This window comes from Engystomops pustulosus, chromosome 3 (assembly GCF_040894005.1).
Source record: "Engystomops pustulosus chromosome 3, aEngPut4.maternal, whole genome shotgun sequence".
Classification (NCBI taxonomy): domain Eukaryota; kingdom Metazoa; phylum Chordata; class Amphibia; order Anura; family Leptodactylidae; genus Engystomops; species Engystomops pustulosus.
The window spans coordinates 190091497-190119412 of NC_092413.1; the positions used below are offsets into that span (position 1 = coordinate 190091497).

The 27916-nt window shown below is 40.2% G+C and overlaps 1 protein-coding gene across 2 annotated transcripts in view; it reads left to right on the top strand.

Annotated features, from left to right (window-relative positions):
- EPHB1 (EPH receptor B1) overlaps positions 1–27916 on the top strand; it is a 223915-nt gene that overhangs the window by 189900 nt on the left and 6099 nt on the right. Inside the window, exons 7-14 of one of the 2 annotated variants that reach the window (XM_072143436.1) lie at positions 2098–2260; positions 8524–8632; positions 9994–10058; positions 11023–11061; positions 16430–16552; positions 17221–17468; positions 23561–23776; positions 27175–27324. In XM_072143436.1, the coding sequence (XP_071999537.1) occupies positions 2098–2260; positions 8524–8632; positions 9994–10058; positions 11023–11061; positions 16430–16552; positions 17221–17468; positions 23561–23776; positions 27175–27324 (1113 nt within the window). The remainder of the gene's footprint in view (positions 1–2097; positions 2261–8523; positions 8633–9993; positions 10059–11022; positions 11062–16429; positions 16553–17220; positions 17469–23560; positions 23777–27174; positions 27325–27916) is intronic. The other variant, XM_072143437.1, reaches the window with a different exon arrangement.

Sequence of the window (27916 nt, forward strand, 5' to 3'; positions counted from 1 at the left end):
GGTCACTAGGATTTGTGATTTTTTTTTGTGGATTCTGGGTACAATAAGTTTGGGGACTGGGATAGATTTTGCATTGGGGTACTAGTTACACCCCTAAAAGCTAAGGAGTTAAGGATCCTTTACTGTATGTCTTTCTTTTCTTATCGCTGCCTTAAAAATCTGTACAGTTCCACCTTATCTGTGAAATTCGTCTCATAATTATCCATTCATGGTGGTCATGGTGCCGTCCATTGATCTGCAGTTATCAGGCATTCAGACAATACATTGATTTTTGTGTATTTGGCTGAAATTACAATACCAATGATTAGATTTATTGTCTTTCCTCTGCCGGTGTAGAAATTCCAATTAATACATGAATCACCTGCTGCACGGAGAACGACGCTCTGCATTTTTGCAGCTTATTATGTGCTGGTTTTGTCTTCTGTTCACAGGACTAGCAGCTATTTTGTGTTTTAAACAGATATAAGAGCGAGGGGGAGGCAGACAGATATCTGGAGCTGATGTGAAGATACAGCTCTGGAACTGTGGCAATGAATTACACGGTCACTAAGTATTCAGACTTTTCATAAATCGAAATTTGAAGCAGATTGTCCACAGTGGACAATTCATTGCAAAAACCTCAGCTTCCATAAAATAAAACTTCCGGAATAGCCTGTTTTTTTGGTGAATGGCTCTTTAAACAGAATGTGGATGGGATTTTCTGTTAGCAGCAGGTTATATTTTCTCTGTGTCATATATCTTGGAAAGTCCATTTAAAAGTGGCACTAATAACATTCCATCATCCCCTTCCATAGGATGAGAGATAAGTGTACGACCACTGGGGGCCTGATACAGTCGAGCATGCAGGACGTGTTGTTCAGAGTCTGGAGGCCACAACTAACTAATGAAGCAAGTTCAGACTACACCCTTTGATGTACCATCAGCCAATAAAAAAAACCCATTGAACGTTCTTCAACATTAATAGTGTGTATGGAGAATTGTTGTTGGTTGGATCAGTATTGTATCAGTAATCCTGCTGAGTTCCACCGGCACCCACTGCGATCCTGGAAAGGAGGAAAGTATCATGTGTATTAATACACATGATACTTTTTTAAGGCATAAAACAGCTGTCTTTGATGTTTGTTCAGGCACTAATGTGACCCCTATCTACTGGACACACATACACCATCAGTAGTGTTTATGGAGCTTTGTTGTTGGCTGTATCGGCACTGTAACAGTTTTCCTGCTGAGTACTGCCGGCACCCACTGCGATCCTGGGAAGGAGGAAAGTATCATGTGTATTAATACGTATGATATTTTTTTTAAAGTTATAAAACTGCTGTGTTTGATGATGAGGCAATAATGTGACCTATGTCTACTGGACATACGTTCAACATCAATAGCTTGTATGGAGCTTTGTTGTTGGCTATATCGGCACTGTAACAGTTTTCCTGCTGAGCTCCTCCGGTACCCACTGCTATCCTGGAAAAGAGGAAAGTATCATGTGTATTAATACACATTCTACTACTTTAAGGAGTAAAACTGCTGTTTTTGATGTTTGTTGAGACATTAATGTGATCTTTGTCTATGGGGCTTATATGTAGAACTGAAAACCTGATTACAGTACGGTTTTGCTGCAGGGATGCAAGGACTCCTTCCACCTTATATAACTATGATGCTTGGGTTCCCTTCCCTGGGGAAATGTTTGGTTCTTGATATTTATTCACCATGTAGTGTCTCATTGACCGAACATGGTCATCTGAAACAAAACTAATTATGGAAGCACAGAGACGTGCAAGAGTGTGCGGAAACATTGCCTCAGCTTGTGTCTTTGAGGGGTAAGAGAGGAGCGGGATAACATGGAGTTAACATGATGGAGAAAAAATGATCCAGAATTAATATCGTTCTTCTTTCGGGACAGAAAACATCGCAGAGGGATAGATGATGCCCATCAAACACTATTTACTCTATGGCACAAAGAATGGTTCCTCACCCAAGCATGAAAAATGAGATGGAGCAGAGCTGAGTTTTGATGAAATTTACGGGATGTGACTTTGTTTAATAATACAACATGTAATTACTTTTTCTTAATTACATTATATTTCTCATTATCTTCAGGATCACAATGAATTTAACTCTTCTATATCCAAGAGCCAGACAAACACAGCAAGCATAGACGGACTAAGGCCTGGGATTGTCTATGTGGTGCAGGTCCGAGCACGAACTGTGGCAGGATATGGAAAATACAGTGGAAAAATGTGCTTCCAAACCTTGACTGATGGTAAGTGGTCAGAACTTTGTCAAGAACTGGGGAACCATAAAAACACAATGGTGCTTAGATCATCACAATTGTTCATGGCTGCAGGAGATACTTTATATCTTCTCGCTGGAACCATGAAATTGTATCAGTGAATACAGGGCTGCAGCAACATAATGAGGGGAAGAGGGCAGAACGGATTTGGGCTACAGGGTTCTGTGGTGACCATAATCTTGTCTTGTAGTTTCTTGTAGTATAACCTGATAGCTTTGTAGATCAGCTGATGGGAGCCAACAATTTTACCCAATATCCATAATGTGTATTGTATATTCTTGTTAATATTTCATTATATCTGTGCCTTTTTAGTGCATCTAACCTCACCCCATTCAATTGAACTGGAAGCTCCAAAGAACTCTACATTTAAGAATAAAAAAAAAAATATTAATTATTTTATTACATCCGCTATAGGCTTAAAAATATTAATAAAAAGTATTAACATTTTCATTAAAATTTTGCCTAGTTTATAATCTGTAGATGTTCCTTCTCTCACTCGCCTCAGGCTTGTTTGTTCTCTCTGTAGAGATATCAATCAGAGAAGCAGCTTGATGTCTTATTGTATATATGTGTCCTCCTATGTGGTTAGAAACACTCATTTAAGCTAGCCAATTGTAATTATGATAATAAAAATCAGCTTAAATGAGTGTTTCTGACCATGTAGTTAAACACAGGAGGTACATTCAAAGCTGTCAGGGTGCTTTTGTGAAGGATTTATCCAGTTTCCTTATCTACAGAAGAAAAAAACTAGCAAACAATTTTTATGAATATCAAGCAGACAAATAATTTTCAGGCCATAAAAAGATGCAATGCGAAAAAGAATTACCCTCCAAGGTGTACATAACCTTTAAAGAGGCTCAATTTATTGTAGAGGCAAAGCATCCTAGGACTCTGTATACTCCATTAGCTGCATTGCAATATATTTTTTAAAAATTGAACATAAATATCAATCTCCAATAAGTTTAGAACATGAAAAAAACAAACCAGTTCTTCCCTGATATAAATATGGTAATCAGCAATGGAGAGCTACTTCTTTAGAGGCAAACATATTGTACTGCCTTGAGTGAGGAAATCCAGTGATGTATGTGATATATATTATGTCCCCTTTTATATCCATCTACATGTAGGGAAATGAGCAATCTATATGGGTCATTTGGTTGGTTACTACCATCAGATTCCATATGAAGAATTGATTGGCACGTTAACATCTTCTGATGTTGGCAATGAAGTGTAAAATGGAACATATATTAGATTTCCAACTATATATGCCTCATTGCATCCGAGTGTTTCACACACAATTTCTACTGTATATATCAAGTGTATTTACATTTAAGAACTTTCCTCCAGAGACCTAAACGAGAATATGGAATTCTCCATCCCATTCTCTTTGGAATTCATCTCCGCTCCGTCAGTGTATTATTGTTAAATTTTATTTTTTCCCCGTTTGGTAAATAATCAAATTCCAACACATGTGTCACCGCTTGACAGACACGAGGGTTCTCCTCCATGAGCGGAAACATTCTGCCCACGCTGGCATGGGGCACGGCGCCAGGCTATTGCATGCGTAACGCTGCTGGGCATCACTTCTTACTAAGTCTGGGCAGTAGGAAGGGAGGCAGCGTTGCCAAGAGAAGCTGTGCATATGTATTGTTCCAAAGGGCTTAACACCTTCCCTGCCAAACCACTTTGGACCTCGTGTCCAATAAAGGTTAGGTGGACGTTGGCCAAGACCGATTTCCCTGTGTTTTTACACAGCTGAGAGTAAAACAATGGATTATATATGGAATGATAGAAAAAAATAGTAAAGATAAGAGCTAAATGTCCCACCCTGTCCTGTCACTGATTTCCGATACCATTTATCCTAATTCTTTCTCCCGATCATCCATTACTCATCCCCAAGCTTTAATGCAACACCTCAGCTATGAAGATGGAAATCTGGTCATCAGAAACAGAACCGCCTTGTTCCTGGTTATAATAATGTCACAGTCATGTCACTCGGGTAGTTGTGAAGTTGGACAGTCATTTAGGAAGTATAAAACTCAGAGGTCAAACAGTGTGGCCCATGGAAAGTTAAACAGGAGGACATTTTAGGAGGAGAACAAGAGCAGGAAGATAAGATACAGTTCATACAGGAAGAAGACCAGGGAGGGAGAAATATCTAGTCAATGAGGTGTCCAAAGGAAGTCAAACATGTCACTGACTATCCTGTAATAATATACAACCACCAGGAACAATAGAAGTTTATATCTTCAATGACCTCTTTTAGGGTAAATATTACTATTTCCATTAATCTTGGGTTATTACATGGAAAGAGAAGACTAAATCTGGCAACAAACATTCAGTCAATGTCAACCTTGGCTGAAATCTATTCTTCTCAAACTGCACATAGATGTACGCTTTCACTTGATCATGTATGTACTGTCAATGAGGAGATGAAGCCTCCGATGGTACAATATATTCCTTGGGAATAAAGGGTTAGACACATTGGGGCACATTTACTTACCCCTCCCGACGCGATCCCCGAGGTGCGTTGTCTGCCGGAGTTCACCTTCTTCTTCCTGGTGCATGTGAGTTCATGGTTTGCGACACAATTTGAATTTTAAATCCTGCGCGTTGTCCGAATCCGACGGCCATGCCCCTGCTTGAAAGTCGGCTCGATTGCGCCAAAATGCGAACGCATGCGCCAAAAACCCCTGTTAAATGCGGCGCAACACGGAAATCATCGGAAACCCGACGAAAATGCGGTCCGTGGACCCTTAGTAAATGAGCGCCATTATTGTATTCATACATTTACATCTTATATACCTGAGAGGATCTGTTAGCATAGGGGAATTTGTTGGGTTTGGCCTATTATAGTCTATTATCTTTGCCCACCTTTAGTATATTGTAGATTTTAGGACAGGGTTTGGATTACATGTACCAATCGCAATAACAAACCATCCGAAACTATTAGAAATCCATAATAAATTTTAAAAATATTATAAAATTTGTATATTTCTATTCACATGCTAGAGGATTTCTTTGCTTTAGAGAATTTTTAATTAAAATTTCCCTTGGCTACTAGCAAATGACACAAATATCACAGGAATCACAGATTTCTGCTTGGAATCCTGGCAGGAATTGTTTATTTTTCCTGCAGCGCCACCACAGGAGAAATGATGCATTACATAGCATCCAGTCAATAGGATGTCTGCGTAACGCAGGACAGGTCCTCCAAAGTGCAGGACACTCATTATAATTACCCCATTCATTGACCAACAGATAGGGATCCTGAACAAGAACTGTGTCCTGTAAACTCAGAAAATTATTATTATTTTATGTTGCTTTAAAACAGGGATTGGCATGAAAGCTTCATTTCTGTTTAAGGGGTACATGTAAGCAGAAATAGATAAATCACTACCAGAATATTTTTAAACAGCTAAACACATATAGGAATCAACTTTAAAATGAGATGTAGACTGGTTGTATAAAGTCACAGATTAGTGTTGAAGTCAAGCTCCCCTCACCTGATAACAACCCCTCTGCTGTGATTGATATGATACACTAGGCTTCAGGAGAGCTGGTTAGTGTTGATGCTGGACATGGACATGAAGGTATCAGATACAGGAAGGGGAATATTCTGAGGCCGGGAGAGCTTGACTTCATTGCTAAATTCTCAGACTCTATTACAACAATTTTACATCTCATGTCTAAGTTGATTGTCTGGATGATGCCACCTCGCTATACCATGAAAGAGACTTGAATTGAAGGTTGCTAATCTACTTGACCACATACTGGTAGTGGTTTATTAGGTCAATTTCTGCTGACAGATTCCCTTTTAGGCCTTTTTTATAAGCATAGGAACAAATGTTTTTAGGTTCTAATGGGAAATAAGCAAGTAATTGGAAGTGGAGCTCTCCCATCTCCTCGGTGACCATATACAGATGCCCACTGATCATAGTAGGTGGCAAGTAATTCTTTCCTTTTCCTTTGGGGTCTTTGCAATAAGCCAACCATCCGAAATAATAAAGAATGGAAAAAAAGAGCCCTAAACAGTTAATATCTTATATTACAGGATAATAATTATAACCACCACTTGACATCCCAGTCATCGCTGTTTCATGTAAACATGTGAACAATTCTTCCCTCCTTGCTACATTTTTATGTCTACAGTTTTTATTCTTTGTCCTTGAAGCCGCAGCTTACAAATTGATCTTTTTTTTTTGCTCTCGGAATTCTGCAAAAAAAATCCCCAAAAAATAAATAAATAAACCAGAGAATAAAAACAATCTTCTGTTGATAAAAAAAAATGGATTCAGAACCAACAGAGCGTGATTGAAACATTTTTAGTCCTTCACCGCGGGGCTGGCATTTAAAGAGGCCAGACTAACTATATATATCTATCTGTATAATGAACGGCCTCATGATCACTACTTCACCTCACGTCCCCCGTTCTTAGAGCCTCGAGGAACATTTACATCAATATCTATACCAGGAAGCATCATGTATTCATAGGTCCTGAATGTATAGATGTTGTGATTGCCATCTGTACACACTACTGTATCTAAGTGTATTAGAACAGTACATTATACACAAAGGAGACCAGAATGTGATGTTTATGCATGGTGTGTGGAGTTAGCATTTCTCCCATACATGTGCCATAATGCCAAAATTCGATTTTATAATTCTGTGATATTAAGTTACAGACCAATTTGCTATGTGTATCTTGTAAGATCACTTAAGGCTTCATGAAACCTCCATTATTTTATTTTAGAATGTTGGTGATTAATAATAGTGCTGAAGTCAAGCTCTCCTCACCTCATAACACCCCCTCTGCTGTAATTGACTTCATATATTAGGCTTCAGGAAAACCGGTTACTGTTGATCCGGGATATACGTAAGTGCGTCAAATACAGCAAAGGGGACATTTTGAGGTGAGGAGAGCTTGACTTCAGTGACAAACTCAATGACTTTATGCAACAGTTTTACATATACTTCAATGATTTTCTGGATGATGCCACCATACTGAGCCATGAAAGAGACAGGATTTGAAAGGTGTTAATCTATTTGACAATGTACTGCTAGTGGTTCAATATTCCACTACATTTTTTTTTCACTTTTGAGCTAGGTAAGGCTGGGTTCACACCACAATATTGTTTTCTGTTGTATGGTTACATCAGAAGGATGGCTAAGAAGTATCCCACTGTATACACATAACAATGATTTCAATGTACCCTTAAATGGTCACTAACTTTACAAAAAAACAAAAAACTTTGCTTACCTTAACATTGTACTACAGATATCTTAGCATAGATAATTACCTGTTTCTACAATTGTATAGCAGTCCCCTTTTCCATTCCAATCTGATTTTCACTCTTCTGAATTATATCTTGCTGGTCAAGCATAATGTCACTGAGGTGCCGGATTACATGGAGAGGGGAGGGTGCGCAGTGAGTTACAGCAGCTAGGTCTCCTCCTGCCAGTGAATGGTGGACTGTAAACTACAGATATAGGATGAAACATATCATGGCTTGTATGCCATTGCTTGATCATCAATACTGCTGGCAATTCACGTGTTAACATGGGTGGAACAAAATGCTGAATTACTGATGGAAGTCCGGGTTCGGGGGAACCACAATTTCTTGCATGGACATGGGTCCACTCCTCTCTAGCAGTGGTGTAACTGGAAGCTGATGGGCCCCAGTGCAAAGTCTTTTCCAGAACCCCGACTATAATGTATGGTTTATAGTATTTGTCTTTTTATATGGGAAAATGACACTTTATGGGCCCCTTAAGCCTCTTGGGCCCAATTGCACCACATCCTCTGTACCCCCTCAAGTTATGCCCCGATCACTAGTCGTAGTCCTTTAACGCAAAGGTAAGCCATGTCCCCTTGTATTGTTTAGCAAGTGGTACATAGAAAAGCTGGATATCTACATCTTTTACCACACAAACCATACGAATATATTTGTACGTACACAGGAAATTACCGAAAGATAGGATTCTGACAGATTTTCTGACCTTTTGCCGAGCGATAAGAGTGGAGGCTCATAATGGAGTCTTGACATTTCAGATGGTTCAACATGAATCATGAAGGGAACATACATATAATAAAGTTCTGACTCCCGGCCTAGATTTGTGGATTGCCTTCCATGCTCTATGTGACACAAATGATAGGCTACATTACAAAGGGCTGATTGTTGTAGGGCATCCTGGCAGCGCCCTGTGTAATTTCACATATCCCCCTCTTTTAGAGGATTACAAATCGGAGCTCAGAGAGCAGCTTCCCCTGATTGCCGGCTCGGCTGCTGCAGGCGTCGTCTTCATAGTGTCCCTGGTGGCCATCTCCATTGTGTGCAGCAGGTGAGTGCGCTCTTCTGTCTTTATGTCACTTGATGGGGTTAGAGCTTTGATTTCTTTGTGAGCTTGTGTCATGTTAACGTGAAGAGAGATACAATGACATCTGGGTTGTGGATGTTCTTGATGTGTAATAGATGTATCTCCGACCGGACTGTCACTATATATGATGGCGCAATATCTATCATTCTAGATAATATTCTATTATTACGGTACATTACATTCAAAGCTTTATGGATCCATTTGCACCTTTTAAGTAAATTCATAAGGGTTTAATTTTTTTTAATCTGTTTTTTTTTTTTCTTAAAAAATATGTTATATATTTATTTGAAAATCAATTGTATAAAAAAAATTATATGACTTTCTCCAATTTTTCTCTTATCATCACCACTGCCCCTTAAGATTGAAATCACAGGAGACCTGAATTGGCGCCAGGGGAAAGGGTTTATTTTCCTCTTTAGTTTTCTTCTTTCGGGAGGAGAGCTAATTAGCATATATTTACCCAGATATCGTATATATCTGTTTTGTTAAAATAATTTTAAAAATAGCCTACATTTATTAAGGGATTTAGATATTTTTTTTTAGGCTTTTACGACTGGAATGACAAAAGAGGGCGTGGCCTCGCAGAAACGGGGCACCACATTTTTGGAAACTAAGGCAACATATAGGAGGTAGAAAGTCAAATAAGAGAATCTTAAATAATTTCTCATTCAGTATTAGAAAGTTTAAATACATTTTGCACAGTTTAACTTTGTACTGTATAACTTTTAGTAAGTCTGTCCCTAGGGGGGGGGGGCTACCAGCTCCGATGGCACCCCATAACTAAAAACAGCTTAATGTAGGGACTTATCGTTCATGTCCCCAATGATCTGTCATTTAAAAAAAATTCTGTTTTGATATGTATGCAAATGAGCTTCTCAATGCTCCAGGGGCGGGGCTGTGCCTTCTGGTGCACGCCATTTTCTTCATTTTCTGCTGCCCAAATTTCAATCAAATTAGAATTAAGAAAATATTTGAAGCAGCAAACCAGTTCCTGCCCCTTATGCTCCAAGCAACTCATTTAGTTTTCTCTATGATCCCTTTCATATTGGCATATTTTTGACAAGTTTATGATGAAAACCCAGACTGTTAGACATGGATGGAACTCTAGGGTCAGTGGTGATGAAGGTCTGTAGATTGGAGGTTGACTGTATAGCTCTCTAGAGGTCCAGTGTATTCACCAGTTGACAATATATCATGTATCTATGTAACAACCAAAATAAATTCAGCTGTTACCCAGTATTAATAATCCGGCTGATTGGCCCGCTTACTGAGTTATGACCATTTGCATCAATATTTTTCAGGTCTAGTGTGTTCTTGTATTTTAGGAAGAGAACGTACAGCAAAGAGGCGGTGTACAGTGATAAACTGCAGCACTACAGCACCGGCAGAGGTAAGACTTAGCCTCCAGGGACATCATGTGTCAGCAGAGCTCGGGCGCACCGCTAAGGATTCATTCTAAGTACAGCAACGCTCAACAATTTTAAAGTGCATCTGTCAACATAACACATATGGGGTCATCCGTTTTGTGGGATCGATCAATATCTATGTGAACACATTGCCTTCCCAATAAGTGGCTTCATTTGAGCAGGGGTTAGTGATAAATGGGTAGGCTCCATTGTCTGGTCTGTGTCTAGTATGTGTTACAAAAAAAATGCAGGATTTATGGTCCACAGTCAAACCTTGTCGATCTTAAAGGGATTGTCCATTTAAATACCATTATACTTTGGCTACAAAGTTTAAAGGGGTTGCTCCAAGCATTTAAGTTATCTCCTATCCATAGGATAGGGGATAACAAGCTGATTGGTGGGGGTCTGACTGCTGGGGCCCCCACCGATCACAAAAACAGAACCCTGAGCTCTTTACTGATAGGTAGAGCGGACAAGCATGCTCCCTGCCGCTCCATTCAATTGTATCAGAATTCTAGAAATAGCCAAAAAACACACCACTAGGCTCTGTCTGCTGTATCCAGCCCAGGCCCAATTCATCTGACTAAGGGTGATGGCACACGTATGCGTTTTCTATCCGTTTTTAATGCATTTTTAATCAAAACTGGCCGAAAACGGATTGAAAACGCATACGTGTGACATCACCCTAAGAACCATTTATGTTTAGGACATGTAAAACCAAGAGCTTATTCATACAACCGACAATGTCAGATTTACTATATGGGTCGCACCTTTAACCAGGTCCATTTAACTATTGAAGGGTCACTGCTTTCAGAATAGTTAAATGGTCCCAGTGGAAAACATTGCCCGGTCTTATGAATATAGACTTAGATTCCTAAGTTTCTTGTTTCTATGGTTTTTAAAGATGTTTTAATAAACTTTTTTTTTTTTTTTTGCTTTTAATCTCAGTTGGATTTATGGTGGATACAATGGACAGAGCCAAGTACGGTATGTTCCAGTTTTTGCCCCAGGATTTTCTTTTTTTTTAAAAAGTGTACAAAGTGTGTCCATTTTAAACAATTTAATTTTAAAAAATCACATCCAACTCCCATAATGTCGGTATGTTCAAAAAATAACTAGAATAACCCACTGGATTCCTAATCGAATAATAATCAGAGATTTAAATTCTACTGCTCTATAACACACTGCCTGCAGATAGGAGTCTATGTATAATGGTTCAGCTCCTCCTGCTCTATAACACACTGCCTGCGGATAGGAGTCTATGTATAATGGTTCAGCTCCTCCTGCTCTATAACATGCTGCCTGCAGATAGAACACTATGTACAATCTGTATACCTCTTTCTGCTCTATAACATACCACCCAAAGATTGTACACTATGTACAATCTGCTCAGCACTTCCTGCTCTATAACATACTGCCTGCAGATAGAGCACTATGTACAATCTCCCCAGCTCTTCCTGCTCCATAATATGCTGCCTGCAGATAGGACACTATGTACAATCTGCTTAGCTCCCCCTGATATATAACATGCTGCCTGCAGATAGGACACTATGTACAATCTGCTCAGCTCCCCCTGCTCTATAACATGCTGCCTGCAGATTGGACACTATGTACAATCTGCTCAGCTCCTCCTGCTCTATAACATGCTGCCTGCAGATTGGACACTATGTACAATCTGCTCAGCTCCCCCTGCTCTATAACATGCTGCCTGCAGATAGGACACTATGTACAATCTGATCAGCTCCTCCTGCTCTATAACATGCTGTCTGCAGATAGGACACTATGTACAATCTGCTCATCTCCTCCTGCTCTATAACATGCTGCCTGCAGATAGGACACTTTGTACAATCTGCTCATCTCCTCCTGTCCTATAACATGCTGCCTGCAGAGAACACTTTATTTTCATAGTTACAGATTCCATTTACATGAATAAATTCTACAATCTTTTCTTTTAAATTAGAGATGTCAATAAAGTCATCTTTTGAAAAAAAATGAAATCTTTCCTTGCTTTTAGCTTTTCAGTTTAGATTTTTGTGATTTTTAGCAATTACTAAGACTGGAAGCATAAGTCATGTATATGCCTTTGATAATAAACCTGCACTGGAAGCTGCAGATACCCACAATGGACTTATTATCTCTCCATTTTCCTTCCAGTACTGTCCTTTCTTGATTTTTCCTGCAGTCCTCTCAGTTACCTGCGGCTCCCCTCCCCATTTCCCCCTTTCTCATCACTTCTTATCAGGCCGTGTCCCATTGCACATCACTCAGTGGCTGCAGCTGCTCGCTCTCACCTTTGCTATGGTCTCCAATCACAGGCCCTTGTCACATGTGATGAATCTTGATTTCTTGGTAGAGTTGTCCCTTCATTTATCTGCTAATAGGTTTCTTATGACACAGTAAATAATATCCCGGCTGCAGGTTGGAGACTGCATAACATTGCCTGTCCCCAATCTGTCAGTCTCCTCACAGAGCGGCCCACATTCTCATAGGAAACCGGCGGGGGAATTCACTGACATATAGCAATGCTGAGACTATCTATCTATCTATCTATCTATCTCATATCTTTTTATCATCTATGATCTATCTATCTATCATCTATCTATCCATCTATCGATCTATCTGTCTTTACTTTATCTTTGTATCATATATATCTATCCATATTCACCATCTATCTATCTATCTATCTCATATCTATCTATCTATCTATCTATCTATCTATCTATCTATCTATCTATCTATCTATCTATCTCTCTGTAGAGTCAAAAGTCTTAGGACACCCTTTTATTTCAGAAACTAAAGGGCTATTACATATCTGACTCCTTCAGCAAGTAATGGGTGAGGAGATATCTTTTAGGTTATGTCCAGTAAATGGCTGCCATCTTGAAAGCTTCCTTATTGTTTCAAGGGAAGTTTTTGCCAAAGGGATGGTGGTCATGTAGTATATCATAGAATACCAAAACTTTTTAAGAAATTAATTACCGCCATCAGATTTTTAAAAGTTTGAAAGATATCAACACAGCGATTCTCCACAGACTCTCATGCGGGTTCATAACTACAGGCTGTCCCCTACTTAAGGACACCCGACTTACAGACAACCCCTAGTTACAGACGGACCCCTCTGCCCTGACTGCAATGATCAGCTGTACGGTGTCTGTAATGAAGCTTTATTGATAATCGTTGGTCCCATTACACAAAAAATTTTGAAACTCCAATTGTCACTGGGACAAAAAAAAAAAAAATTGTCTAGAACGACAATTATAAAATATACAGTTTCGACTTACATACAAACTCAATTTAAGAACAAACCTATGGACCCTATCTTGTACGTAACCCGGGGACTGCCTGTATTGGATCTGGCACATTCACCTCTGAGTTCAGTTATCTGGACATCCCAAGGAACGTTTTCAATTGTGGTTGCAACTTTCTGCGTTGAGAACTTTTGAATGACAAGAGATACTGCAAATCTGATTGTGGCATTAGATATCTGAGATAATTCTAGTCTTCTTTGATGTATTACATCCTTCCCATTGAAAAAAACTTTCGCTATATACAATTGACGACATGCAAAATGGCAGCCATGTCTCCGGCATTGGCTATCAGATAGTCCCTCATTGCTTGCTGGAGTGGTCAGATATGTCTTTTTCTCTTTTGTTCCTGATATAAAAGAAAGTTCTGGGACTTTTGACTCATCCTGTATTTATCTTGAGGTACTTATCCGTATAATTTTTGAATTACCAGTAGTAATGTCTTAAGACTAATAAGGATAGATTCATTTATCTGACTTGCGGTTATGTCTTGAACAGCTTCCGACACTGCTGAGCTTGTGTTTTTTTCCCCATCTACATTAAATTACACAGATAAAAATGGGTCCTTTCAAAGCGGAACAAGAAATGTCATTTGCCAGCTTGTGCCAGGGTGTCATTTAGGCAAATAGATTCACAACGTGTTTACGGCGATGGCCCGCAGGCTGTGGACAACCACCAGTAATGATGTCTGTCCTTTCCCCAGAAATCTTCTTGGCTGCAGTCAGGGTGAAAATTAATTAACCCGCTAGGATCAGAAAGATTAACCTCCTCTTCCAATGTGTTGCTGTCGTCTTAGCCCGCAAAAGAACAAATGATGGAGTTGATACTGAAATGCCAATGACTTCCTGCAAGCCGAATAGAGAACTCCAAATTGAATTTTTTTTTTCACAAAGTGCACATTATTGATGGCGGTGCACCGGGAACCTGGGACAGGGGGAAACAAAACTTCCCATACCCCAGGACATGGTGATAAAGTGCGAGCATAATGGAATGATGATTTCATTATAAAGAGAAGATAAAGCCAAGGCACGAGGGGAGGAGGGATGGAGGAATGAACTAGAGAAGGAGGCCAGAGAAGAAGGGAGGGGGTCGGAGAGTGTTGAGAGGCGAGTAAGGTGAGCAGTGATAGCTCTATAGAGATACTGATGCACAAGGTAAGATAAACCAGGAGAGCAGGGAGGGGGAGGAAGCCAAGAGATATCATATCAAGTCTTCATTTCCTCACAGGCTGGACAAGAGCTGTGGAAGATTTAATCCTGGTCTCTGAAGAACTGTCATATCCCAGGAAATGCATTTTTTTTCTATACCCTGTAAGATAGATGTAGAGGTGGACAGATATGAGCTAGCTCCAGAGTCTGAACCTTACTCGTAATTTTCTCAAGTCATCTCGAGTTAGAAGCCAAGCTTATGGTAGAAGGGTTCGAGCTGAGAAATTTATGGGCAGGATGATAAAATAACTGGAATATACAAGAAAAAAGTAGTTCAGTTGAGGTGTCACTCAATTTAAAAAACAAATGTTTGATCGAATATTAGTTTGATATCTCACCTGCAGGGGCATAAATACAGGGGTAGCAGCCATAGAAGCTGCAATTGGGCTTGCAATGACATGGGACCATGGCATCTGGGGTATTGGATGTGTATATGATGTATTATATGCTGTGTGTGTGGTGTGTGTATGGTACTCTATGTATGGATGTGTGTATGTGTTGTATGTTTGTATATATAGTGTGTATAGCTGATGAGTGTATACTCATGTGTGAGTAATGTACAAATATATACAATTTTGTGGGGACGAGGGGGTCCTATTCAGAAGTCTGCCATGTGGCCCTTCCTCTCCTAGTTAGGCCCCTGCTCATCTGCAAGGTCTCAGACTTAGGTTACCTGCACAAGTACGCATGCAAATAGTCTGCAAACAACGGAAAAGTGGTCCATAGATTTTGCCGACATGTGTGTCATCTTTATGTGAATTCCGCTCATATGTCTGTGACAGTAGTAAAGGACTGGTCTAGAAGCAAACATGGAAAAACATGCTGCTTGGGAATTCAGCTCATATATGAAACAATGGCTATGCCCTAAAACTTGTGCATGTAGCCTTAAAGTAGAACAATTTTTAGTACAAATATTTACATAAAAGCAATCTATTGCATTTTATACAAAACTGGAAGCAACCAATCACAAGCTTTTAATTATCTGTAAGTCAGCCTATACAAGAATCTGTCAGCCTGACTCTCTTAAACTAACCCACACTAACCATATCTGCTATTATACAGCAGTACAACTATCCCTATATTGTTCTTCCCCATGCCTGTAAAGTTCCACAGTCAAATTTACCAATAGTTAAGGTTTATTTATTTAAAGAATTTATTTAAAGTATAGGCAAGAAAAAGCTGATTATCTGGTAAACATACATACAGCGGTGAACAAACATTATAGAACCTTCAGCCCTGATCTGATAGGACCCTACTAGGCTTATCTTTTTGGGTTTAGCCAACAATGTAATATGTATGGAGTCCTTCTCACTCTCTCAGATTGGCAGATATCGGGAGGATGAGGATCAGGACACTAGTTCTTTTTGTTTTCCAGAATTAGTGGAGATGGGTAAGATACAGTAGCTAACAGAACAAGAATTCAGCTAACTATACTACGGTCTATGTATGACGTCCTTAGTGCGGAAGAGCCTGGAGGATCACTATAAAATAGATTGAAGATTGCCTGGAGGTCATTATGTTGTTCCTAGACATTAATAATTGATAGTTATTATTATTATTAGAACTGATAAACTGGCCCGAGGTGTAGATGCAAAAATACATTAAGTGATGCCCTGTACTATGTGGAACAGTCCAGAAAATCATCAGCAACATCTGTGTTTGTTCAGTGTTACATCCCAGACAGAAGATGACAGCAATGATCTATGGTGACCAGAATGTCCATGGTTCATGCTCGTAACTTAATTAAGTTTGAGAGAATCAATTTAGCAACATGTATATAAATTGTTGTGTGAAACTGTATCTGCCAGTCCATTTCATCTCCTGTGCTTCTCTTGCCTACAGGTTCCCCAGGGATGAAAATCTACATTGACCCCTTCACGTATGAAGATCCCAACGAAGCCGTGAGGGAGTTTGCTAAGGAAATCGACGTCTCTTTTGTGAAAATTGAGGAAGTCATTGGAGCAGGTTGGACATTATATTTATTCCAGATTTATTTCATAGTACTACTATGTTACAGTAGATAACTGTTCTTAGCTAAAACAAGATAGAATGGGTCAACAAAACATATGTTATATCTATCTCTATATCTATGGCTGCTTGGCAATTTCCGATGCTCCTGTAGTTTTTAATGGAGTTGCAAGACTTTCACTCCATTAGTTAGTGAAAAAGGGACCTCATTCTTATAATTGGTGTTGGTCCCAGGCAGTAGTGGATTATAATGTAGTCAGTTTGGGTGATAGCCAGGGCCCCATGTGGACCCAAACCACCCACTAAATTTTATACTGAGAAGGGCCTTCACCCATGAAATCCTGGTACACAAGGGCGAACGACATATTGAAAGCAGGTAGAGGAGACACATCCTCCAAAAATTCCAGACTTCTAAGGACAATAATATTCATACAACCCAGAACCTATGGCAGTCTTAATCCGCCCCTGTTCCCAGCAGTTGGACCTCTCTAATCATATTCGTATCCCCTATTCTATGGCTAGTGGATAACAATCAAACTTGGTTTGATTTAAGAAAGTGGTTGCCACAAGTTCAGGAGACTATGATCACTTACTACGTAGTCTTACCACTTTGCCATAGAGGGCTAGTGTAATGCAAAGCTAACTCACTTTTCTGTGATCTGCAGGAGAATTTGGAGAAGTATATAAGGGTCGTCTAAAGCTTCCTGGCAAGAGGGAAATCTATGTTGCCATAAAAACTCTGAAGGCCGGATACTCAGAAAAACAAAGGCGGGACTTCCTTAGTGAAGCAAGTATCATGGGTCAGTTTGACCATCCTAATATCATCAGACTGGAAGGAGTGGTCACCAAGAGTAGACCCGTCATGATCATTACAGAGTTCATGGAAAATGGGGCCTTGGACTCCTTCCTTCGGGTGAGTATTCGGCATTACACTTTGATAGTTACAGTACTGTATTATGCTTCATACGCATGAATTATAAAGAAAAATAAATATCATATTAAATATAAAATAGCTCTCATCATTTCATTGCCATCCCCTTCTGTACATTGCCTTTTGCATACCAGCCTTGAAACACAAAGAAATTCACCCACATATGTGATGAAGGTAGATTTATCTAATAGATCCAGAAAATAATAATTTCAGTTAACAAAACTTTCTTTTTACTTTGTGTATCAAACTTTATTGTTTGTGTTTTCACTTATGAATTTAGAAAAGCTTCCTGCTCTATAGAGATTACTTTTCAGAATTCCTCTTATTATCACAGTTAGGGTAAGGCTGAATACTGCTCTGAGGGTAAGGCAAAATACTGTTCTGAGGTGGTCAAGTGTTTGAAGACTGGCATGTAGATCGCCATTGTTTACTATGTGGCTGAGATATTGTATATTTGTATTCTTGATCTAGATTTCAGATAAATAATTTACAGCAGTTTACTGGGACTAATTATAATAAATCCTTTGGGCCTGGTGGTTCCACAGCCCAAATATGCACAGCCCTATCAACTTTTAAGAAGCAGTGAAAAAATAAGATTTTGATATATTTCACCAAGTTCTGCCGGTAAAAAGCTGCTCAAAATAAGATGGCTGTCCCCAAAATCAGATTATCCCCATCATTAAAGTAAATATAATAGTTCTCTACAAATGGAGAATAAAAATATTTTTTTTTTTAGTAAACTAGAGGCAGATATTGCTGTGGTTGCATGCTTCACCGCTCTATGTAACGCACACATAGAGATGTATACAGGACCTACTATATTGATGAAGTTGTCACAAGACGGTGCCGTGTGATTGCAAAGATGAAGCACCAGCCAAATGCTTGCTGCAGATGACCTAAAAAAAATCTAGTTTCAGCCTCGGGATAAAAATAGGGACATTAATTGGAACCTTGGTAACTCCTGAAAGTAGGTTATAGGATCCAGTCCACCGGGGCCTCCTGTGTCTGAGAAGAAACATAACACATTACAATACAAACCTGCTCACCCAAACACTGCATTCAGGGCTATGGATGGGGCATGTTGTGGTGTTTTCTGGCTGTCATCAGATTTTTTCTTTGTAGAGTCTTTTTAAAAACAATTTCTAAAGTATGTGGAGTACAGGTGTCATGACCAACCCCGTGTTCATGCCGATTAGCGAGTGCTGACCCATCTCTACTATAGAATAAGAATAATACTGTAGTTACAATAGAAATGCACCCATCTTATAATTTTCAGACAGTGGCGGACTATCCAGAGAGTTAGGGCTTATGTCCATGGCTGTGTGCCATCAGCTTTTTGTAATGGACAACACATGGCTCCAGTAGGTTGCAATAATTGTTAATGGATCAACGCACAAAGCTATTTTTTTAATGCAATGTGTGTCTGTCCCATTATAATGTAGAGAATGTTCTAGTCTGAACTGTGTTAACTCATGTGTACGATTGATGTCAATGGGGCAGATTTACTTACCCAGTCTTGTCGCAATCCCACGATGCATTGTCCGGCGAGGATTCGGGTCTGCCGGGATTCACTAAGGTCGTGCGTCCGATTTTCTGCATGTGTTGCTTCTGCACCTTCTTCTTCCTGGTGCAGATGTGAGTGCTGATCTTGCGTAAAAATTCCGTTTTTAAATTCTGCGGTTTGTCCTAACGGTTGGGTTGTCTGATGGCACGCCCACGATTTCTGTCACATACAAGCTGGCGTCGATGCACCACAATCTGATCGCGTGCACCAAAAACCTGTGGCAATTCAGGGCAAAATGGAAATATTTGGGAAACCTGACGGAATCGTGCTCTGTGGACCCTTAGCAAATGAGCCCCAATGTGTGGACTGGACAAAGATGGTATCCAATGGTCGTCTGTGAAAAATGGATAGTTGCTAAGGTACACTCTTGAAATTCATCGGTTTTTACAACCGATGTGAAGAAAACAGATGTTGGATGAGTGTAACCGGATGCTAAATGGATGGATGGGTGTAAGGATCCTAAACGATGCCAAAAGGATGCACATTGTATGGGTTAAATGATGATAACACGTATTTCATGGTCGAGAACCTTGTGGATTTCAGGCATTAAGGCTAAATTACTCTTCTTACAATGTGGGGTAGGGAACACCAAGTTGTCAATTTAATCAGAAATACTTATGAGGAATAGCAGGGAAACGGCACAATGTCGAAAATGTTTCCCTGAATTGTTATTTAGTAAAGAATAATTTATTTGTCTAAAACAAAAATATTGGGAGAGGTAACAGGTCCTTTTACATTGTGTAAAGTTTACCTCAGATAAAATTTCAAAAAGGAAAAAAATATATGTTCTTCAAAAAAGATATAAATGAGCTTCAAAAAAGTTTTCCTGGTAGCACAATAAATAAAACAACAATTGGCCATTACTAGAGATGAGCGAGTATACGTGTCCGAGCTTGATGCTCGTTCGGGTATTAGCGTACTCGAAACGGCTCGTTGCTCGGACAAGTATCTCGCCTGCTTGAGATCAAGCATTTACTTGAGGAAACACAGTGAAGAACAGTGAAGAATACAATGAACACAGTGAAAACAGTGAAGAACACAGTGAAGAATGCATTGCAGATGTTCCGTACATCTGGTAACTTATCCGGAGACACGTGTGCCGAACGGTGTTCTTCACAATAGTATGTGAAGAACAATATGTGTGAAGAACACATTGCAGATGTATGGAAACAACGTTCGGCATGCGTGTCTTCCGGTAAGTTAGCAGATGTACGGAAACATCTGCAACGCGTTCTTCACTGTGTTCTTTCAATGTGTTCTTTCAGTGAAAACATCTGCAAACATCTGCAATGTGTTCTTCAGTGTTCTTTCAATGTGTTCTTTCAGTGAAAAATGCTCGAGTTTCCCATTGACTTCAATGGGGTTCGTTATTGGATACGAGCACTCGAGCATCGGGAAAAGTTCGACTCGAGTAACGAGCACTCAAGCATTTTAGTGCTCGCTCATCTATAGCCATTACATCATCAAAGAAATCCATTACACGGATTTTCCAAGGTCAGAATATTGACAGCCTATCCTAAGGATAGGTCGTTTATACAAGATTGTCGAAGGTCCAAAAACCCAGCATCCTAATCCCATCAACTGTTTTCAGAGGTGATAAAAAGAGAATATAACTGGAAGCAGACAGCTCCATTCTTATTGTAATGGCTGGATTGAGTCATTGCGTCTTAAATCCCCTGAACTGCTCTGACCACTACACAGACAACAGAGCTGTATATGTATGATATGGCAAGAATCATAGAAGGCCACTGAACCTACTATACTCTTGGAGTGCAAGAGGTGCCCTGACCACTCATAGGAAACCAAGGATGGGAAGTAAGAGCTTTCATTATGGAGACTTTGCCAATTAGGGCCACCTTGCAGGCATATGAAGACTTATAGCCACTGATTCTCCACTGGGGGATTCTGGGAAATATGCAGACACATTTTCCAGGGTGGGATAAGCTAAACTTTGCCTCTTTTGGCCACCTTTTAAGGCAGCCCCCTTAACATCAAGCATGACCTATAAGAAGCCTAGTGACATGTGCGGGATTAAAGCCAAACAAAAAAAAACACACAGTCAAATCTTTCCACATTTTCTATTATTTGTCTTTTTTTTTATACCTGGGAAAGGAACATGTTAAGTAGAATTTTTTCGTGCCACTCAGCCACCCCCAGAATGTGTCTAATACATCTCCATATTTTCAATCATAGTGTTCTACAAACATATGTTCCATAAGCATAAATTGCTATTTTGATAGTTAGCGGGCACAACCCCTGTTATAACACCTAATACGTTTTTCATCCACTAATGAAGGGAATTGTCGCGTTGGTTGTTGCCGCGGTACAGATGTATTGTGACTGGCTGGCACCCTTGCATGTTTGACAGAAGCATATGCACTGAAAGGAATAAAGCCGGCTTATTACATCTCACATACAGCTTTAATAAAGCCGCTCCTGTGTGTTTTTCTTCATATTTATGAGCTGCATTGAGTATGAAGTCCTTGGTGTTTTGTGTAGAGAGAAAGGGCAGGCTCTGAATACGGATTCTGAGAACTGAGCGGCATATAGAGGGAATCTATGTAAACACTGAACTCTCCAATATTCACCATTATTTTCAATTTACAATACTTGGAATAATGGTTTATTTTTCTTTTGATAAATAATAGGATCTCGTCTACCTAAAAAACTGAAAAAGGCTGCGATTTTGTTGGTTTTTGGAAACTAATATGGCTGCCACAATAGTTCAGGCAGAGAAAGGCCCCACATTCTGAGGTGGTACATCCACTGCTCATCTACTTGAAGTAGCCAGGGTCGTACCACTGTTTATTAGCAGGAGTCTCTACAAAGTAGGGGTTTCATTTAAGACAGATTGGATGTAGAGTAGCTTCACCCAGTATGTACAGCTACTTGTCATATAAATACACCTTTGCCAGCCTTCTGGATAATCTCAGTACTTTACAATAGTTTATTTCTCATTCTCAGTACTTAACAATAGTTTATTTCTCATTAACTGGCTCCCTGTCACCAGAATGTAGTTAGTCCATGGGGAGGGGCAGCTGCAGCCTCTGTCTTCCTGTGTCAGTCTCCTTTCCTCCAGCTCCCTTTCCCCTCCCCGCTTCACGTCATGTGCATTGAGCAGGCAGGGAGGAAGGGGATGGGGTATGGTAGAGGAAGAATGAATGAGGAGATACAGGCATCCGTGGGACTTACCACATGCCAGGTAAAATAAAGTACTGAAATGATTCAGAATGCTGACAAGGGCATTTTTGAAATCAGCATAGCAGCTGCTCACCCCACTGAAGCCAGAACAGGACAGCAATTTGTAATTGGCCAATATGAGGCATGTGATGAGTCACATGACTGTGACATCACTGAAGATCATTTGCCAGAACACTTAAGAATGATGCAGGACAGCATGTTTGGAAAACCTGAAGCATGTGATGAGTCACATGGTTGTGACATCACTACAGGTCCTACAGCCACTCTCAACAAGCCTCCTGTTGTTTCTAGCTGTTCTATATGGTTTCCCATGGTCACCAGAAAGCATGGGAAATGGAGATTAAAGAGGTAAAAAACTCTGCTAGCTGCTAAACATATGCAGATCGCTAATTAGAGTAAATAAGAGAATTATTTTTAAGTTTTTATACTTTACAGTTCTACTTTAAAGAGGTGGAGATGAACATACAAAGCTGTAGGGGCAGCTTCACAGATATAGGGGCACTATAATTATTTTTGTAGCCCCCTGGTTGTTGAGATGTCATTCCCAGTATCTTGCCATTGGATTCCTCTCCACTGTCAGAGAAGAGGTACTGCAGCAGAGGAGAGTGTATGTGTTACGATAATCTTCTCAGTGTTGGTAAAGATTATCATAAAATGTTGATCTCCACATTTTTAAAGTGGTGAAAGGTCCTCTGTATAGGCAATGGCCAATGGGAAAAAAAAATAAGTGGTATTGGTCAAAGGAAGATCCGCCAGTAGGCATCTGTTTTGGGGTTCTTTCCCCTCAGAAATTTTTTTTAGGCAGGGATGGATTTAGACTGTCTTGAACCCTGAACAGTATGCTAATTGTGGGAGGCCCCAAAAAGTCTAAAATTTCTTATTGTTTTTAAATTTTTTGCTTATATAGAGGATCAGAAACAAGCTTCTTTGGGCAGGAGGGGAAATCTCTTCTGTCCCGCTATCGGTTCTGCAGTTTAAGTACCATTGGAGGACCTTCAAAGGGCTTAGGAGGGGTTTTCTGCACATGTGTTTTTGGAGCTGGTTTTGGGCTGCTCCTGAAACTGCCCATAGTACGATATACTACTGAAAATACATATCGGCCGAGTAACACTTCTGAAGACATCTATGAAGGTAGACATCTGCTAAATTATTTAATAGGATTTCCACTAGCCTCACATAAGGTGTTCCATACCTCAAGTAGTTTCTGGTGTTTTTTGTATAGTTTCCTTGCAGTGCTCTGTGTGCCGTACAGCAATTATTTCATGTTGCTTTCTAATTGGAGATTTTTCTTAATTTGTATCCACTTTAGCAAAATGATGGACAGTTTACAGTGATCCAGCTGGTGGGAATGCTCCGAGGAATTGCAGCTGGCATGAAGTATCTCTCCGAAATGAATTATGTACATCGGGACCTGGCGGCAAGGAACATCCTGGTGAACAGCAACCTGGTCTGCAAAGTGTCAGACTTTGGGCTTTCTCGTTACCTTCAAGATGATACGTCAGATCCAACTTATACCAGCTCCTTGGTAAGATATAGTGCACTTGTGGAGAAATACATGACAATACTAACATCGGAGGACATAAAAACAGAAAACTAAGCAACAGTTCACATTGTCAAGTAAAAGTTGAGGGACATGTGTGAAATATATTTATAGATATTGGTTTAGTATGGGTAATATGACATCACAGCTCAAATTCTCCATTTCTTGGAGAGTTATATTATGTATAGGGACTACATTTTTACACCACAAAGCCCACACTTATGACATGTCCTTTCTATTATTCGCTCATTTATGTGAAAAACATTCTAATTACCTCTAAAAAAAAATTACCTCAATCTGTCACTTTTTGCCTGATCTGAGTCACTTTAGAGGCGTAGTCACTATAGATGCCCCTGCCTTGGGCACTTTACAAACTAAAACCTTGCTCTTGGTATCATATTAAAGGACATCTACCAACAGGTTTAAGGATTGTGGTGTGTGCCCGCTCTGGATCTGCTCTGCTTTAAGCTTCCTTTTCCCTTGTTTTAAAGAAAAAAACGCTTTAAAAAAATGAGCCTGAGGGGCTCCAGGTTCCATTTACATTTACAGAGCCCGTAGTCCTTTAGGCTAATTTGCATAATTTTAAAAGATATTTTTAAAAAACATGACATAAGAAACCAAAAGAAGAGCAGATCCTACTCTCAGTCTCAGTCTCCTCTTCCCCACACTCATGCAGCTCCCTCCCCATCCCCACTTCCTGTTGTGAATTGAGCAGCCGAGGGAGCGAGGGAGATAGTGTGGAGGAGAATGCATGAGGAGACACAGGCACCCACAAGCTCCAGTTGCAGGCTGCAGCTGCCCCTCCCCTGGGACTCACCACATGCTACTGGCAGGGAGCCAGGTAATGTGAAATAAACTATTATAAACTACTGAAATGATTCAGAATTCTGACAAAAGCATGTTTAAATCAGTACAGCAGCGGCTATTGGAACCTGTCACCAGCTAAAAATCACATTCCTGGTGACAAGTTTGCTTTGAAACGCAAATAATCTGCAAAAGGCCCTTGTACCTTGCCATTTAGAAAACTAGGAACCTGAATTAACCTTCCTTAGGCAACAGCACCTTATTCCGTTGAGTCCCCTGTGCTTGTAGGCAGAAGGAGGTAGACCATACAGACTGGTTGGGTTGGATATCTACATTGATGACTAGTAATTGGAAGGTTCATGAATGAGACATTTTCTTTAGATAAATAGTAATATAACGACGGGCTGGCGCCCTTGGAATAAATCATCCCTAAAAAAAAGAACACGGTTATCAAACCTCATCTAATGCCAGATCTCTGCTCTGCAAACAGAATGGAGGCTGCCCGTAGTAATGAAAGTGATTTGTCTCTGAGCTCGGCTCACATCTGGTCAGCGTTATATATTCCCTTGTTCCTTCTTTCTTTCTCCCCTTCTTTTACTTTTTTTTGGCGTCCCGTAATCCCATCTAAATCCTATCCATAATGCATAGCTTATTTCTCGGAAGTGATGATTGAATAAAGCAGTTTTCAGTTTGTGTTAGTCAGATGCCGAGGAGAATTCATTGCTCAGTAGATATGGCGGGTCCTGAATGAGATGTCTTTATCGCACGAGATTAAATGCATTTCTTCAAGGTTTCCTCTGCCCTTGAAATAAGCAGCAGCAATATTAATAAAGTTGCTTAGTGCCACCTCACCTCTTGTGGAAGCTAATCTGCAATTCTTCATTCTGCTCCACTGTGTCCTTCCTGGTGGACCTGTTTCCTCATGTGCATTGGTATTGCTGGGAGGATTAAAACAGACTAACCAGAATGTAATTTTGTGCACATTTCTTCAAGTTCTTCGAGGAATCCTCGATCTGCATCTGCTTTTATTGTTCTTCTTTATCGGCATGTTTTTGTAAAAATATACTAATGATCCTCAGGGGCTCTGGAGGGTGTCAACAGAGCCCCTTCAGGCTCCATCACCTCTCTCTAACACATGCCCCTAGCAGCCCCGTCTAAATTGCTCACCGCACCCAGCCTAAAAGATCAAGGAACCAGCGGAGCCAATGCAAAGTTTCTTCCCGGTGACGGAGGACTCCCAAGATGGCGCCGGCACTCCGTTTTGAACACACGTCAGGCACAGGAATCACCACTGCAAAGTTTATACCAACAGGAGGGCTTACTATTAGCTGAACCCCTTCTCATGCTGGAGTCATCCCCAGTCAGTCCTGCTTCATCAGGGACCTCGGAGGCTCTGATGACAGCACTTGACTTTGATAATCCGGAACCCCGACCACCCTCTGCTAGCTACATCACTGAATAGTGGGTCAGGTACTCACACTAGCACACCACCACCCTTGTAGGGCTCCCCCACTAAACCCTCTCCCTTAGCACCCATAGCAGCCGACTCATCTCCACTCACTGTAGCGGCTATGAAGGTCATGCTTATTGATCTGCAGAGTATGAGACGAAAGACCCTGGCGGGGCTCTGATGACGCCCCCCTCATTAGCATATTTTTAAAAGTACTTTTTTTTAAAATGAAAATTAATGCATAAAGAAGAAGCATAAAAGAAGATGCAGGCGAAGGGTGCCCTGGAGAACTTGGAAATGACTCTGCTTTATATTTGTTAACTCCGCTGCTAGATTTCTTTTAAAGAGAATCTATCACATGTCGGTTTTATTTTATTAAAAAATTGCGTTCCCCATGATTCCAGATAATTCCAGATAACTCAGTGTTGTGCTGTTCTTTTGTTATTCATTTGATATTTGTCCTCGAACAGCCTAAGGCTGCCTTCACACAGATGTGTAGCCCATGGAAACTGACCCATATTTTGACCCCACCCTAAAGGATGCAAGGACTCCCTGTATGTCGGCAGAACTTCGGTCCCGGCAGTTTATACAGTATCGGTGCTACTGCTCTGTTGGCAGGAAGTCCTTGCATCATATTTCTGCAATTTAGTCTACTAACATAAGGTAGAAACGTAGACAGGACAGTCCGGTATCTTCTTCTTATCTTTGGATGTCTAGGGGTAATGTTTCTTATTGAGGAGAGGATCTTGCGCTAAGTTTTGGAAAGTATTGATTCTATTATTCAATGTCCAAACCTTAAGGTTAGCTTTGGTATTGTTGCTTCCCAACTGTAGGGAAACTACAACTCTCTGCATCCACTGACTATCATAGGAAGACCACTGGTTTATTAACTCAGAATTGTATTTACCAAACCAGTCGTGTAATTTAGGCTCAGGTGACAGCATTTTGGGCACCTTGTACTTGCTATTAATGGCTTTTAGGAAGCAATCCTGATTTATTTTGGTCACAGGCATATTTTATAATTCCTATGAGTTGGATTTTATAAAACTTGTATGCACATGCTGTAAATATTAACCAATTGGAATGAACTGACAAAAGAGATGGAAATGACTGTCATATTTTGTTCCAGGGTGGAAAGATCCCCGTGAGATGGACAGCACCAGAAGCCATCGCCTACCGCAAATTCACCTCAGCCAGTGACGTTTGGAGTTATGGGATTGTCATGTGGGAGGTGATGTCCTTTGGAGAGAGGCCATACTGGGACATGTCTAACCAGGATGTAAGATATTTCTTTATATTTATCATTTTATTATACCAAAAATGAACAGTCCGACAGAAATGTGTCACACGTCCCATGTTAAAGGTGCACCAAAAAGGTTAACTCTGTTGGAGCCACAAATCCTGATTCTGGTGCCCCCTGCACACTACATAGGCAAACTTTTCTCAGTAAATGTGTCCCAATGAATTTTCTTTTATAGACAGGGCATAGTGTTTAATTTAGCCTGTGAGGGTGCTGCAAGTAAACTGAACACTTAAAAAGAGCCTATAAGAGGTCCTCGCTATGGGGAGATGTATGTTCACATATATTTGTGCTTATTTTTAGTGGCAGCAGGACTGTAAAAATCATATTCCAGGTTTGTAGCTGTAGCTGGCTCTAAGCCTTGGTGCACTGGTGTGTGAGATCTCTTCACTGAACACAACAAAGCAGAGGGTTGGGGAGGAAGTATAATGCAGAAATATAAGAATACAGCAGTGCTCCAAGTCCAGCTACAATCCTGGAATATTAATATCGTTTTTCACAGTCTTGTTGCTACTAACAACAGGCACAAAGGCATGGTTAAACAGATCTGCAGCTTTGCATGGTCACAACT